The 13,458-nt window shown below is 41.0% G+C and overlaps 1 protein-coding gene across 4 annotated transcripts in view; it reads right to left on the bottom strand.

The window, feature by feature from the left end:
• FNIP2 (folliculin interacting protein 2) overlaps nucleotides 1-13,458 on the bottom strand; it is a 72,580-nt gene that overhangs the window by 40,756 nt on the left and 18,366 nt on the right. The window contains exon 1 of one of the 4 annotated variants that reach the window (XM_034772699.1): nucleotides 7,587-8,092. The exons of 2 other annotated variants lie outside the window; for them this stretch is intronic. In XM_034772699.1, the coding sequence (XP_034628590.1) occupies nucleotides 7,587-7,780 (194 nt within the window). In that variant the 5' untranslated portion in view covers nucleotides 7,781-8,092. Of the gene's footprint in view, nucleotides 1-7,586; nucleotides 8,093-13,458 lie in introns of those variants that run through there. One more of the 4 variants, XM_034772700.1, reaches the window with a different exon arrangement.

The following is a 13,458-nucleotide window of genomic DNA, read 5'->3' as shown; positions in this document are numbered from 1 at the left end:
TTTAAGGTAGAGTCAGAACCCACATTTTTAAAAACAGGACTGAATGTGCATACTTTTACAAATCATGATTGGGTTCAGTAGGTTTTTCTACTGTGTGCGATCCTTATGTTTGGAGCTTTGCCATCAGAAACGTGGAGGCCCTCAACTGATTGTTGACTGAAATCTAAACTTTTATCTCAAATAAGCATGTGACAGTCAAACTATTTTTGTCCAAAGTGCAGTCGAACTAAATATTTGTCTCTATTTAAAACATAGTACCGTAGTAAAGGACCCAAGGTTTTTACCCCACAAAAAACAAAAAATTCCCTCTTCCTTTTGTTCCTTATATTAACATAATAAGGGCCTAGTTTTAAATTCACATGAACTAATAAAATTTCAGGGGTAGATCTTAGAAATTAAGTGAACAAGTTACAACAAACAAACAAAAAGCGTTTTCAATAATGCCAGAATGTAAACTAGCTATTTAAATGTGTACACATTTGTTATATTCCATAAAAATTACCTGAACCTGTGCATCAGCAACTGATTTTTGTCAAAAATGTAACACTCATTTGAAGACTATACATACATATACCACGATCAGACACAACAACAACAACTGTGTAGTAGGGTGAAGGAATGCATATGGCTGATAACTGCACTGACACCAAGACAAGAACTCTTTGTGCTAGTTGATACGATACCAATAATGAAACCTATGTATAATTAACATGTCTCAGTAATGCTTAAAAACGTGTTAGGCCTCGAATCTGTAAGCTCTGACCGTCAAACCTCTAGAGTTCAAGGAGGTTGCAAACTCTGTGCCCTCAGCCTAGGTTAACCCTCTTACATTAAGAACACACTGTTACAAGCATTCTGATTTCAGAATAAGGTGACCAGATAGCAAATGTGAAAAATCAGGACAGGAGGTGGGTAGGTGGGTAATAGGAGTCTATATAAGAAAAAGACCCCAAAATCAGGACTGTCCCTATAAAATCAGGACATCTTGTCACCCTATTTCAGAATGACTGTTATGGAGACTTACTGCTATTTTATGTTTTTTTCAATGTTCAAATTTCATAAGTGAAAGATTTAAGATTAGAAATATGACACCTTCTTATATTGATTTACTGGTTTGGTACTTCATACAAAAAATCCTACAACTCTACCGGAAGCACAATCCAAGTGTGAATAAAATTAAGTTATCACAGACATGATTGGTTTGTTAAATATGTGAAATCAGAGACTATACTCCATTTAATAAAATCTTTAGAAACAACATGTCATGGATATGTAATATGTTAACACTCTGTTAAACAGAGAGATGAGGACTGTATTGCTGTATATCTCTTTAAACAAAAGCTCACTGCTATAATGATCATGCTTTCCTTTTTGATACATACCTGGCAAGAAATTTGTACAAAGTACAACAATTTCATAACTAAAAAAAAAAAAATCACATTGCTTTGCAAATAATTCTCTCTTCAGAGCACTTTTCCCCCTTCACCTTAGTTGGAAGCTTCTCTTCTTTCACTTTCCCCATGCTGTAATTTCTTGTTACATTATTTATGTAGCTTTGACTAAGCTCTTCAGGGCAAGGCATGTCTTCTTGTCTGTCAAGCACTAGGCAGTTATGGCATTAATAAATCATAACAGAAAAAAGAATATACAAATTAGAGAAGTTCTGAGACAAGAAACTCATACTGAGTTACGGATGTAAACAAATATCTATTAACATTTGTTGTTTCCCTGACTTTCACTTTTTGAAAGTGAGGAAGACAACCAAAAGAAAGACAGACTACTGCAGTCCAAATCTTCTACATTCAGTAACTTCAACACTAACCTTAGCTAAGCTCCATTGTTGCAGATTACCGCCGTGCGTCTTGGGCTAGTGCCCAGACACCCACCATTCAAGACATAACTCAGCATAGCAGCCTGTTAACCTCAAACCCACCTGCTCACCAATCAGAGACTAGAGATTTGACAAGCACCTTCTCCACCCCTTTTTTTGTAGTATAAACCAGAAACCACTTCTACATGCAGTCAACCCAAAACCCTTTTCTAGTCACCCAGTCATGTAGGGTAAATAAGCTATCTAGTTTCTAAAGACCTCATGAAGGCAGGCCTGAGATCATATTTCCCATATCCTACTTTAACCTTAGGCCTCCTAACCTCCACTACTTTCACACATCCTTCCAAAATAGGCCTGGATCTCTAAATAACTGAGGAAGGCTGGAAGAATGGGTGCAGGCTATATCATGCTGTAATATTCCTCATTTTACATTCATATATTCAAGCAGGGAAGATTTAGAATAATTCATTCAGCAAGGGGTGGGATTCTCCCACTAGTAAGGAGGACAGATAAAGCTAATGGAGGAGAGTTAAGGTTGATGCTGGAATCATTCTGATATTAATGTTTCATGAATTGTTTCTTAATCTACAGAAAAACTTGGAAGTTAACAAAACAGTCTAATAGTGTTATAAGTGAAAAGATGTTTACAATCTTAATTTTGTATTAAAAACAGGTTTCAAGTAATAGCATGGTTCTCCTCTGAAAAATCCCTCCTTGCAATTTCAACTGGAAGCAGTTTTTTTCCTTCACTCCCCCTCACCCCCCCCCCCCAACTGTTGTATAATCAAATGCAACAGGGCTTAAACAATCATTGGTGCATCTAATGGGGAGGAAGGTGGGGGGCGGGGGGAAGAGACATTCCTTCCTAATCTCTCAGGCAGTCAGCCTACACCATAGAGTATGGAGGTTCGATTATCTTTCTTAAGTTACATAATATTTTTCACTTTACATAGCGTAAGAGAGTACATAAATTTTACAGCTCATGTAAGAAGCTGGAATGACATATGTGCACTGAAATCTTCTATCCACAGAGCAGCACAGGTAGCAAAAGTGCAAGCTTCTCCATACCAGGCAATGTGCTGAGGTGATGTGCCTCAGCTCTGACCTGGATGGACCATATCTAGGGGACAACAGTACAGCTGTTATTAATAGTCATTTTAGTTTATCATGTTGCATAACAGACTGTCAAGGCCACATTGATTTCCTACACAGAGTGCCTTTGGAATAGGAATTTTCCTGACGAGGCTCTATAGAAAGGAAAAAAGTATATCACACAAATAAACAAACTACTAGAAACAAGAAGTTCATAGAATTTCTTTGCTGCTTTAACTTGTCCTCTCTTAAAGGGCCCAATCTTGCGAAGAGCTGAATATCCTCAACTCCTACTGATTTTTATAGGAAAGAAGGATACACACCATCATGGAAGACCAGGCTTAACTGCCCTCTCCCATGAACAGGCCAGTGTTTCACAAATAGCTGTTTTGTTTCTAAATTATTTTAATTGGCTCTTCGTGTTTTATCTTGATTCTTTGGACTATTTCCTCTGCTAAGTTTTGCTAAGTGTACTTTGTGTTCCAATCCACTAGTATTGCTTAGGCAGGACTTCCATGTTTGAAAAGGATGCTTATTTAGCCCTAACCAACTCAAAGGGTATCATATGCATGTCTACGACCACAAAATGATGTGAAGGCTGTTTTGCTATTAATGATTTTCCTCACCTTTAATGTTTTATATATTACACACACACACACACACACTCACAGCTTTGAAGAGGTAGGAGTACTAGACAAGCACTAAGTTTTGTTTTTAAGTCTGCCCTTTCAAAGATAGTCACAGTTATTATTAGGGTTAGTTACCCTGTACGCGATCAAACCTAACTGGGCTCTGCTCACTGTTACCCAGTGGAAATCCCTCACACTTCATGTATGCTAAAAACGACAACCACGCCATCTACTGCACTCCAAACTACATCACTAGTTTCTCACCCAATGCCTATTGAGATTCATTATAGGATCCAGTTCAAAAGTGAACCAAGGAGGAAATCAAAACAGCCCATGGATTTGCCTCAATTTACCTCATGCATTTGGTCTCTTTTTCCAATTCCATCCCTGTTCATTTATAGCTTGCCTCCTCAATTCCTTTCCACATTCTCTCAGAAATCACAGTGCTAATTTGTTGAAAGGGGGACCTAAACTCCTTTAAACAAACAAAAATGGAATCTTTCCATGTTTGATTTTAAATTAAATGTAAAGCTCCTGAAAAGCACCAAGTTGGCTGCTTTATTTACCCACAGAACAGGTATAGCAGGGCCAGGAGCAGTGCAGACTTCCCCATACTGCCCCCCGTATTTTACATGACCATCAAAGACCACATTCAGGTAGCAAGGCAACAGCTTTTGGCCAAGAATGGACTGAGTTGCATTTCAGCTCTGTATTCTGTTATCAGCCTGCTGAGGTACTGTGTCCAGTTTCCCATCCCAGCTACACTGCGCACCAAAAGCAATTAGAATCAATTCAAACTGACAATTTTTAACTCCAGACATTAGCCCATTAAGATGATGTTACCTAAGCTTCTGTCAAGCAGATCTCAAATCTTGCATGAGAAGGGACTTACACGAGAAAGGACTTACACATAATATGCTGAACTGAAAAGGGGAACTTCAGAGAATGCCTCTCACCAGTCTAATTTGTGATGCTATATTTTGACAGACCACATTTTAATGTTATAAATTATATCAGGGAAAGGAGGGGGGGGGGGAATTCTTGAACAATCCAGTTTCACACTACAGAACTGATCCATCCATGATTATAATGAGATCAGATGTCATTCAAATACACATGGAAAACAACACATGGACACACACCCAGTAGTGTCATCTCCTTGTGGAATCCATCACAAGGCACAAGATTCTCACATGACTACCATTTTTTCCCCTTCACAAAAGCACATAGCTGTATTTCCATCCTGTATTGTCTAGGCAGTTTCACATAACGCACAGCTCCAATACTGTGGTGTCTGAGTATTCAATCATTTCCTACACTTAACGTGTCTTGGAGTCTCACACACAGCTTTGTGTTTAATTGCATTTGATATACGTTAAATATAAACATTATTAGTGTAACTATCTATTGACCAATTTCACCCTTGTTTTGAAAGGCAATTTTAGGCTCATCTTCATGTAAGAGAATTTCCCCCCCAACTATAGTAACATTTGGCATTGCAGGAATGTTGTACAGTTAGTCCATGTAAATTATAGCAAACTTCTGCTTTGGCGAGTTATCCTCTGATGTTTAAAGCAAGTCTATTTTATTTAAGGGTTTGGTGGAAGAGAAAAAACTCACCCACTCTTGCATCACTAATTTCTAAATTATAGTGGAAGAATATTCAAAATAGAGAATTTGCACTTTTTTCTGAAGTCCTAACAGCATACTTAAGGGTAATTCCTAATTGTCTATTTGTAACACACTAAAAAAGTTCTATTGGTCCATTTCAAACCCATTTACAACACAGAAATACTTAGCAAACTGTGATGCTTAGTCAATTTTACAGTACGTTTTCAGTTCCTCTTTAACATCAACGTGTAATACAATCAGGGATATGCTTCAGTAGTTAAATCTTTGTGCTCAGTTGGAAAACACAAAGTAGTTACACCTCTACCCCGACATAACACGACCCGATATAACGTGAATTCGGATATAATGCGGTAAAGCAGCGCTCTGGGGGGGGTGGGACTGTGTGCTCCGGCGGATCAAAGCAAGTTCAATATAACACGGTTTCACCTATAAGTAAATACTCGGTAAGATTTTTTGGCTCCCGAGGACAGCGTTCTATCGGGGTAGAGGTGTATTTACTTTTTGTTGTTTTGCTCTGTTTTAATTGTTCTCTTTTTTTTAACAGCTGGTCCAGCTGTTTGCAGTTACCTAGCTGCTAAAGGGAGCTACCTAGACATTATACAAGATCCACCAAGTATTAGGACTATTTTTGGATACCTGCCTAATACTAATATTGAGTTAACTTTAAGACAGTTGGAACCAAACAAAAATGAGGAGCTGTGATATGCAAAGAGTACAGTAGGCTAAACTTCAGGCAGATTAAAAACTGACAGTGGTGAGCAGGAGCAGATCACCCCAGTGTATGGAAAGACGCCAGAACTAATAATTAAGAATTTTAGCAAAAAAGTGTCTATGTTCACATGGTTTTCATATAGCTTTTCTATAGTTAAAATGTGGTCAGCACTCTTCAATATCTGTTTGTGGTAACAAGTCCTTTATTTTCCTTAGTGGATGACATGTTTAATAAAAAAAATAAAAATTCTAAATTAAAAGCTGGCTTGTTCACCAGGTTTCTTTTTAGAATTAGGTAAAAAAAATTCCTTCACTCTCCCAAAAATAATGGCAAAGCTGCTTCCTTAGACTTATTCAGATGTCTTCTGCTATACATAAAAGAGGATAAACTTGGATATAAGGTGACCTCTTTTGCTTAGGGGAAAATTAAAATTATATTTGCTTTTCACAAGCCTTGATTTGATTTCCTGATGTAGCACTTAGTTCCTATACTATTTTCCATGTGTGCATCGCTATACACTGAAGGACAGTATTTTTTTTTTAAATGAACTAGAAGAACATTCTCAGTTGTTTTAGAAAATTTAAAGATAGCTGAAGTGATTCTAAAGATAATAAACAGTTTGAGATAAAATAAATATGCAGAATTTAATTGGTAATATAGATCACATGTTAAAAATTGAAAAAAATCACCCCTTACTGTACCCAAATGATAATTAGAAAGCGGCAAATACCCAGAAGCCTTAACTAGCATATTGTTTTCAGATCATCCGTTCTTGCCGGGGTCAACAGAACTCTGATCTCAACAAACAAAGCTTACAGCTCACCTTCATAATAGTCACATGTATATTCTGAAATCTATACATATACTCCAGCTGAAAAGCAACTCATTTGTTTAGATTTGAGAAATATTTCAGTTTGCTTTAAAAACATTATTTTGAGAAGGTACAAACTGATGTTTCAGCGCAGCAAATACTGAACACGCTGTTAGGCTAGTGATGTCTTTTTAACCTATTTCAACTAAACTCAATATGGTAATTTTTACTTTTAAACCCAGGATGGAGGGGAAAGAGTAACAGAATTTTGTTGCACGGTAGCGTAAGAAAACAATACACGTTGGAACTGCTTCACAGCTTTCACTCAAGAGTTTTATTCATTGAATAAAAAACATCACTAAGAAGTTATAGCAGGACAGTAACCAAACTCCGTATTAGTTTATGGACTGATCTTGGGATTTGTTCCTGGAGATGTTCAGCAACTGATGCAAACGTCCCCTCATTTCACCACTTTTCCCCCTTCTCCTGCAAAATGTCACTGATTGACTCACTGACATGGGGCAGGCAAAGAAAATCAGAAACAGTTTTAGGAGGGAAAGGAAAGTTTGTGCCAGTAGCTGAAACTACATGGTATTACCAAAACTAAATTTCTCTTTCAACTATTGTCATTTAGCACCCAGGCATTTAGACTCTAACTTGCATTAGAGTCACAAATTTGGTCTGAGTAACTAAAGAAGAACAAAACAACTTTGGAGTATTATGGCCCATCTGGAATAAGAGGCCCCACTTGGAAAACAGCTTTTGAATTTGTTGACTTTATGGCATTTTAGGCACATGGTTATATTTCCAGTAGAATTTAAGCTAGAACATCCAATTACCTCTGAAAATTACATTTTCAAAAAAAGATAACTGGCCTACCTGTTTTGCAACAATGTATTGACACTGCTTTTATGGTCGGTGCTCTGTTCTGCCACAAAAGATTTTTTAGCCTTTTTAGCTAATCCTGTGTTTGAGATATTATTTCCAAGTGGACAAGAGGCATTATTACTGTTTCTTGCTCGGTCTGTGTGCTCTCCTGTGCTGTGTGCAGTCTTTGGAGTACCTCCACACATCTTCTTAGTTCAGATGTACTCTCCCAAAGCTTCTTGAAAATACTGAACACAGGCTTAAGAGATATGGCTATTAGTGAGTTGCTTCACTATGGCTCAGCATCCAGCAATCATAGACATTTCCTCTCAGAGAATAAATTCAACCAAGTCTTTTGTAGCAATCCACTGGGTTTCTTTTTTACAACAAGAGTAGCATGTTCTGCCAACCATAATTCAGGAAGACAATTGCATCCAATGTAATGTAGTATTTATCCCAAATTAGACCACCACACAGAACTTTCAAATTTCAAAGCCCATCCAAGATTATCTCCTGCTTCTGTTGCTGGAGTTTTTCCACCAAGACCAGTAAGCAGTCAGCAGATATTGATTTTAACTACCTTTGTTTCCTGGTATGTTATTATGTAGCTGGCAATTATTTATTTGGTCACAAGACCAAACCATATGGCCTCTGAAAGAAAGAGCATAGGTGCTTTTGCACTGACTCGCCCTTAGCTGCAAGGTTGTTCTAACACTGGCTACAACACCCTCTTAATGGCTCTCATGTGAGCAAGTGTCATCTGACAACTCTTAGCAACCACCTATGGCTCAGCACCATACTTCAAATGCAAATAAAAATCTGTTACCAATACCCTACAGTTATCAGTAAGGAATGATTAACACCAGCAAACACCCCAGAATTTTTGCACAGTAATGGTTTTACTCTGTAGAGTAAACAGTTTATGTTCCGCTAAGAACCTGATACTGCTTCAAAAAAAAGCTTTCACACAATGGAAGGGAAAACTGCTTACAGAATATAATTGATAGATAAAATCTGGTGAATATGAGGGAGATAATGTTTCACTTTTACACTTGTTTTAAATACCAAATAGGAGTTAAAAAATGTAGTCCAATTAAAAACATTCCCCCCCCCTTTTTTTTAAATGACTAACATCCACTTGGAGAAACAGGTTTAGAATTAAAACCAGACTTTCGTTTTTACAACAAATTGATATTCAATCCCTTCAGTGGTGCATGTGTAACACTGAGAGACCCCTGTCATTGGCGGGCCGGTCAAACCAGGGACCTCTAGAGCTATATGCATGAGCCTTTACTGCATGAGCTAAAAGCCATGCGGCTGTTAGCGAAGGCTGTAGCAGACCCATTAAAGTGGTCTCGGTGCCACTAGATGGGACAGAACACTACACAGGTGTTTGGGTTACACAGACCAAGAGGACACATCTTGTTTTCTATAAGCTCAACTATCATCATCATGTTACAGTATATAATTGTCTCTTCTGCCCTTAAAAAAAGGATTCTACCCAAAAAACCTAAGCACCCCACACAAGATCACCATTTTCCGCTAAAATTTGCTGTAGAGTACCGTCTACAAAAAATAAGTTTTGCATTCATAAAGCCCTTTTCATCCACAGACCTCAAAACTCTTTATAAGGTACGTATTATCTCTTCTTACAAATGGGACAACTTAGGGGGAGCAGTGGTTGATGATGGGGGTGGGTGTGCAAGGCTGGTGGCGGGGCAGAGCTGCAGCATGAGGGGCGGACGCTCCCCCTGCTGGTCCCTCAGCGAAGCCCCCACTTCGTTCCAACTCTTGGCCAGCAGGGCCCCGTCCCCCATCCTGTTTCTGGCCGGCACTAGCTGCGTGCTGTGAGCTGTAGTGACTGGTGAGTGCGGGCAGGCGCCAGGCAGCAGCCGGCTATGTGTCGCCTCTGCTGCCCACCCATCAACCCTTTATGTGCTCCTCCTCTCGCTCTCCCCTCCCTGCTTTGCTCCTTTGCCCCCTCAACCCAGTTGCTCCTACATATCCCCCTAGGCAGGGTGTATCCCGCTCCCAGCACTGTGCGGAGAACCAGCCTCTGGTCGGAATACTTGGCTCACCAGTAGCCTGGTCAGCAGGCTCCTTCCCTCCCCCTGTCTACACTGGCAACATAGCACTTTAACGTTGCTTGTATGGTCGCGGCAGAGCGCTGGGAGCCAGCTCTAAAAAAAACCACCTCCACGAGGAGCGTGGCTCCCAGCGCTGGTGCACTGTCTACACTGGCACGTTACAGCGCTGAAGCTTGCTGCGCTCAGTTGGGTGTTTTTTTACAGCCCTGAGCGAGAAAGTTGCAGCGCTGTAAGACCTGCTGGCCCAGGATGCTGGCTAGGAGCAGCATGTGCCAAAGACCCGCTCAGCCTCTCTGCCCCTCAGCTAAGCTCCCGAGTGGAGCCCGAAAGCGATTTTAAGCCTGTTCATGCCCCAGCCGTGCAGGCTCCACAGCAGCCCCCTGGGCAGGGACTTAGCTCCCTCTTCACCTGCCCCTCCCGGCCCCCCCCCCCCCCCCCCGGGTCCTTCCCCCAGGGAGTGTGAGGCTGCTTTGTCCCCTAGGCACCCTCTCCTGCTGAGCCACCTTTCTGGCTAGGTTCGCTGAAGCCCCTGCAGTCAGGTTCCCTTGGCCCTGGTGCACAATGCATCCTTAGGGCTTAACCCCTTCCTGCCTGCGCTGTAGCTGGGAGACAGGAGGCAGCTGTGTTATGTCGGTGGCCAGCAGCAGTCTGAAGGTGTTAGCTGCCTTTTGACACTGTATGGGCAGGAAGGGACAAGCTGCTTCCAGCCACAGGGGAGAAGGGAGGGAGGAAGAGATGAGCTCTGCAAAGACATGGGCCAGTCATCCCTTCCCCCGCCCTCCCCTGCGGCTGGAAGCAGCTCCTGTCCCTTCTCTCCCACACACACAGTGCTGAAAGGCTGCTGCTGTACACATTCTGGTGTAAACCCTGGCAGAAATCTGGGGAGGGGAGCATGTGACCCTGCATGCCCCTCCACATGTTGCCTCGGGAAGACGCAACACCAGGTAACAGGAGATGCAGGTCCATCCCAGGGACCCAGCCATCCTGTAGAGCGCCAGGCAGGGAAGGTTGGATCGGACAGTCGGTCACGCTTCCCCTCTCCTCCCCACCATGTGAGAGGTGTACGGGAGAGTGTGTGTGTCAGCTCTCCCTGTATGAGCCTTAAAGATAAGAAGATAAATAAAAAGAATCCAGCTACACAGTATTTCTTTTTAACATGGGCTCAGTCAACTTGATGTTAATTTGAACGTTTGTACTGCATAGTTCTGATTGATTGCCATTGAACTCACTTGAACATGAGTAATTTTACCAGGTGTCCCGTATTCAGCACAGGGAAATATGATCACCCTAAGCATGAAGTACTTCACTTATTACTCTATTTGAGACCTTAGTTATGCTATCAGTTACCATCATGGATCCCCAGGAACTATGCTACACTGCAGCTTTTGAAAAGTCTCTTGGAGGAACCCCAAGGGGTCTGCCTCATTCTTCCTTCGGCATAGGCCACGCAGCCTCATTGCTTCCTAAACTGAGCTACTGGACTTCTGCTTCATACTATGAGCTCTACTCTGCAAGTCCAACTGAGAGAGATTCCTAGTAGATACCTGTACACTCTTCAAGGGCTAATGCACTCCAGCCAGTATTTGCAGTGACACTCAAGCAGCAATTTCAAAACAGTCGGGTTTATTAATTGACTGGAGCGCAGCACTGGAAGTCCATAAGTTAGCATAGAGAAAGAAAGGTTAAAGCACAGTCCATTCTGGTCAGCCCAGTGCAATTCACCAGCCAAGCTGTAGTGAACTCCATTTTCAGGCTCTGTCTCTCTCTGCCTCCTCCTCAGTCAGTTCCCAGTGAAAGAACCAAGCTTCTTCCAGAGCTCACACTTATTCCCCCACCTCAACCCTCCCAGTCCTTTGTTCTCACGCTGGGGGGTCTCTGCTCAGCTCCCCTGCTGAGAGTGCAGCTCCATGAGTCATTAGAGCTTGCATTGTATCTCTGGACCCCATGTTGATCTGGGTCAGTTTCAGCCAGTTCCTGAATGACTCTATTCATTCCACCCAGACAGGGACATGACGCACATACCTGTGTCTCTTAGAGACACAACTTAATCCTGAAAGACAACTTAATCCTCCCCCGCCCTTGGGTAGCAACGCAAAGTATGGGGGAAACTGAGGGACACATAGGCCTCAAAAAATTACAACTTACACCAAGGCAAAACAGAACCCTTAGAAAAAGTTCTTTCTAGAGATACACAAACACTTTTTGATTATGATCAACAAAAGCATAAGATTACAACTTGTAAGACTGCATTTCAATTTTAAAAGACAACAACTGAATGTGTAGGACTTATGTTTGTGCAGCACTGCAATACAGTGAACCACCTGAAAGTGCAAAGTATTAAATTTCACTCCACTTAACACACACACACACACACTTACTACACTGGACTAATTTGACTAGCAGTATTTTAGTGTCATACTTCCAAGATATTACTAATACTGAATGAAAACGTATGTCTTCATATGTATACAAGTGTAAAATAAATTGAGGAGGATGGGCTAAGACTAGTGGAAGAACAGAAGATGCTGCCAGTTGCTCTATAAGCTTTCCTCCCCCTCCCCAGAGAAGAATGCTCAATTACTGTATATTGATTACAATAGCTTATCAGTGTCTGGTGCTAGAAACATAGAATGCAAGACTGGAAGGAACCTTGAGAGGTCATCTAATCCAGCCCCACCTACTGAGGCAGGGCCAAATAGAGTCAGGGCACCCTGGACAGGTGTTTGTCTAACTTGGTCTTAAAAAACCTCCAGTGACCAGGATTCCACAATCTCTCTTGGAAGTCTATTCTAATACTTAACTATCCTTGTAGTTAGAAAGTTTGTCCTAATATTTAACCTAAATCTCCTTTGCCAATTGAGGATTAAAACACACAAAAATAACTCTGCCTGATATTTTGAGATGCAGCGTACTCAATTCCCACTTACGTCAATGGGAGCTACAGATACTCAGCACTTCTGAAAATTGGGCCACCTAGTTTTCTAATCTTCTACTCGTATGACCTCATTTGCCATTTTGACTGGAATTGTCTGTCAAGGAGGAATATGGAATTATAGCTTTGACTTCCTTTTTGCCCTTTCCTTTCACTACTACTGCCATCCCTAGGCACCTCTGGATTAAACACTAATGGCCACCATACTGGAGGCATCAAGTGATTACCAGCTCACCACTTCCTTTCTCTAACCAATTTTTGAAGGATGCTCAATCTGCAACACAAGGCCCAAAGGAGAAATCAACCTACAGGCAGGCACAGAGCGTCCATAAACAGTGATTCAGAAAAGCCTCCTACCTTCCTGCTATAATCCATTGGGAAAGGGAGGTTAGTCATTCCTTTTATATGACTATTTGGCAGTATGTCACCTGTTCTGTTTGTAGGTCACTTCTAAACCTAGATAGACCTAACTCTCTTCTTCACTTTGATTGCTTTTAAAATGGCAGTATTGGTTATGCATTATTAATCCCAAACGCAATTTCAACACACACACCCTCTCTCAAATATCATGATGAAGTCCAATAAGATATATATTCCTGTACCAAAAAAACCTATCCATTAAAGTCCAAGCATTGTTTCAAGATTTGTTTCCTTAGAATATTGTAGATTCTTCATTTACGTCTCTAGTAGGATTTTCTTTCCCACATCCTTTAAAGAGATAAACTAGAGATATTTGTAAACAAGCAAAAACTTTCACAAAACTTCTTGCCAAAAGAGCAAGTGTGATTCAGGGACACAGACAGCAAAACCAAACCAACTTCTCTCCTTTCAACCATATACTATTACACATTGGATGGTTCTCCTA

Source organism: Trachemys scripta, chromosome 5 (assembly GCF_013100865.1).
Source record: "Trachemys scripta elegans isolate TJP31775 chromosome 5, CAS_Tse_1.0, whole genome shotgun sequence".
Classification (NCBI taxonomy): Eukaryota; Metazoa; Chordata; order Testudines; family Emydidae; genus Trachemys; species Trachemys scripta.
The sequence above is the reverse complement of the archived record's forward strand: the minus strand, read 5'-3'. Positions and strand labels throughout refer to the sequence as shown.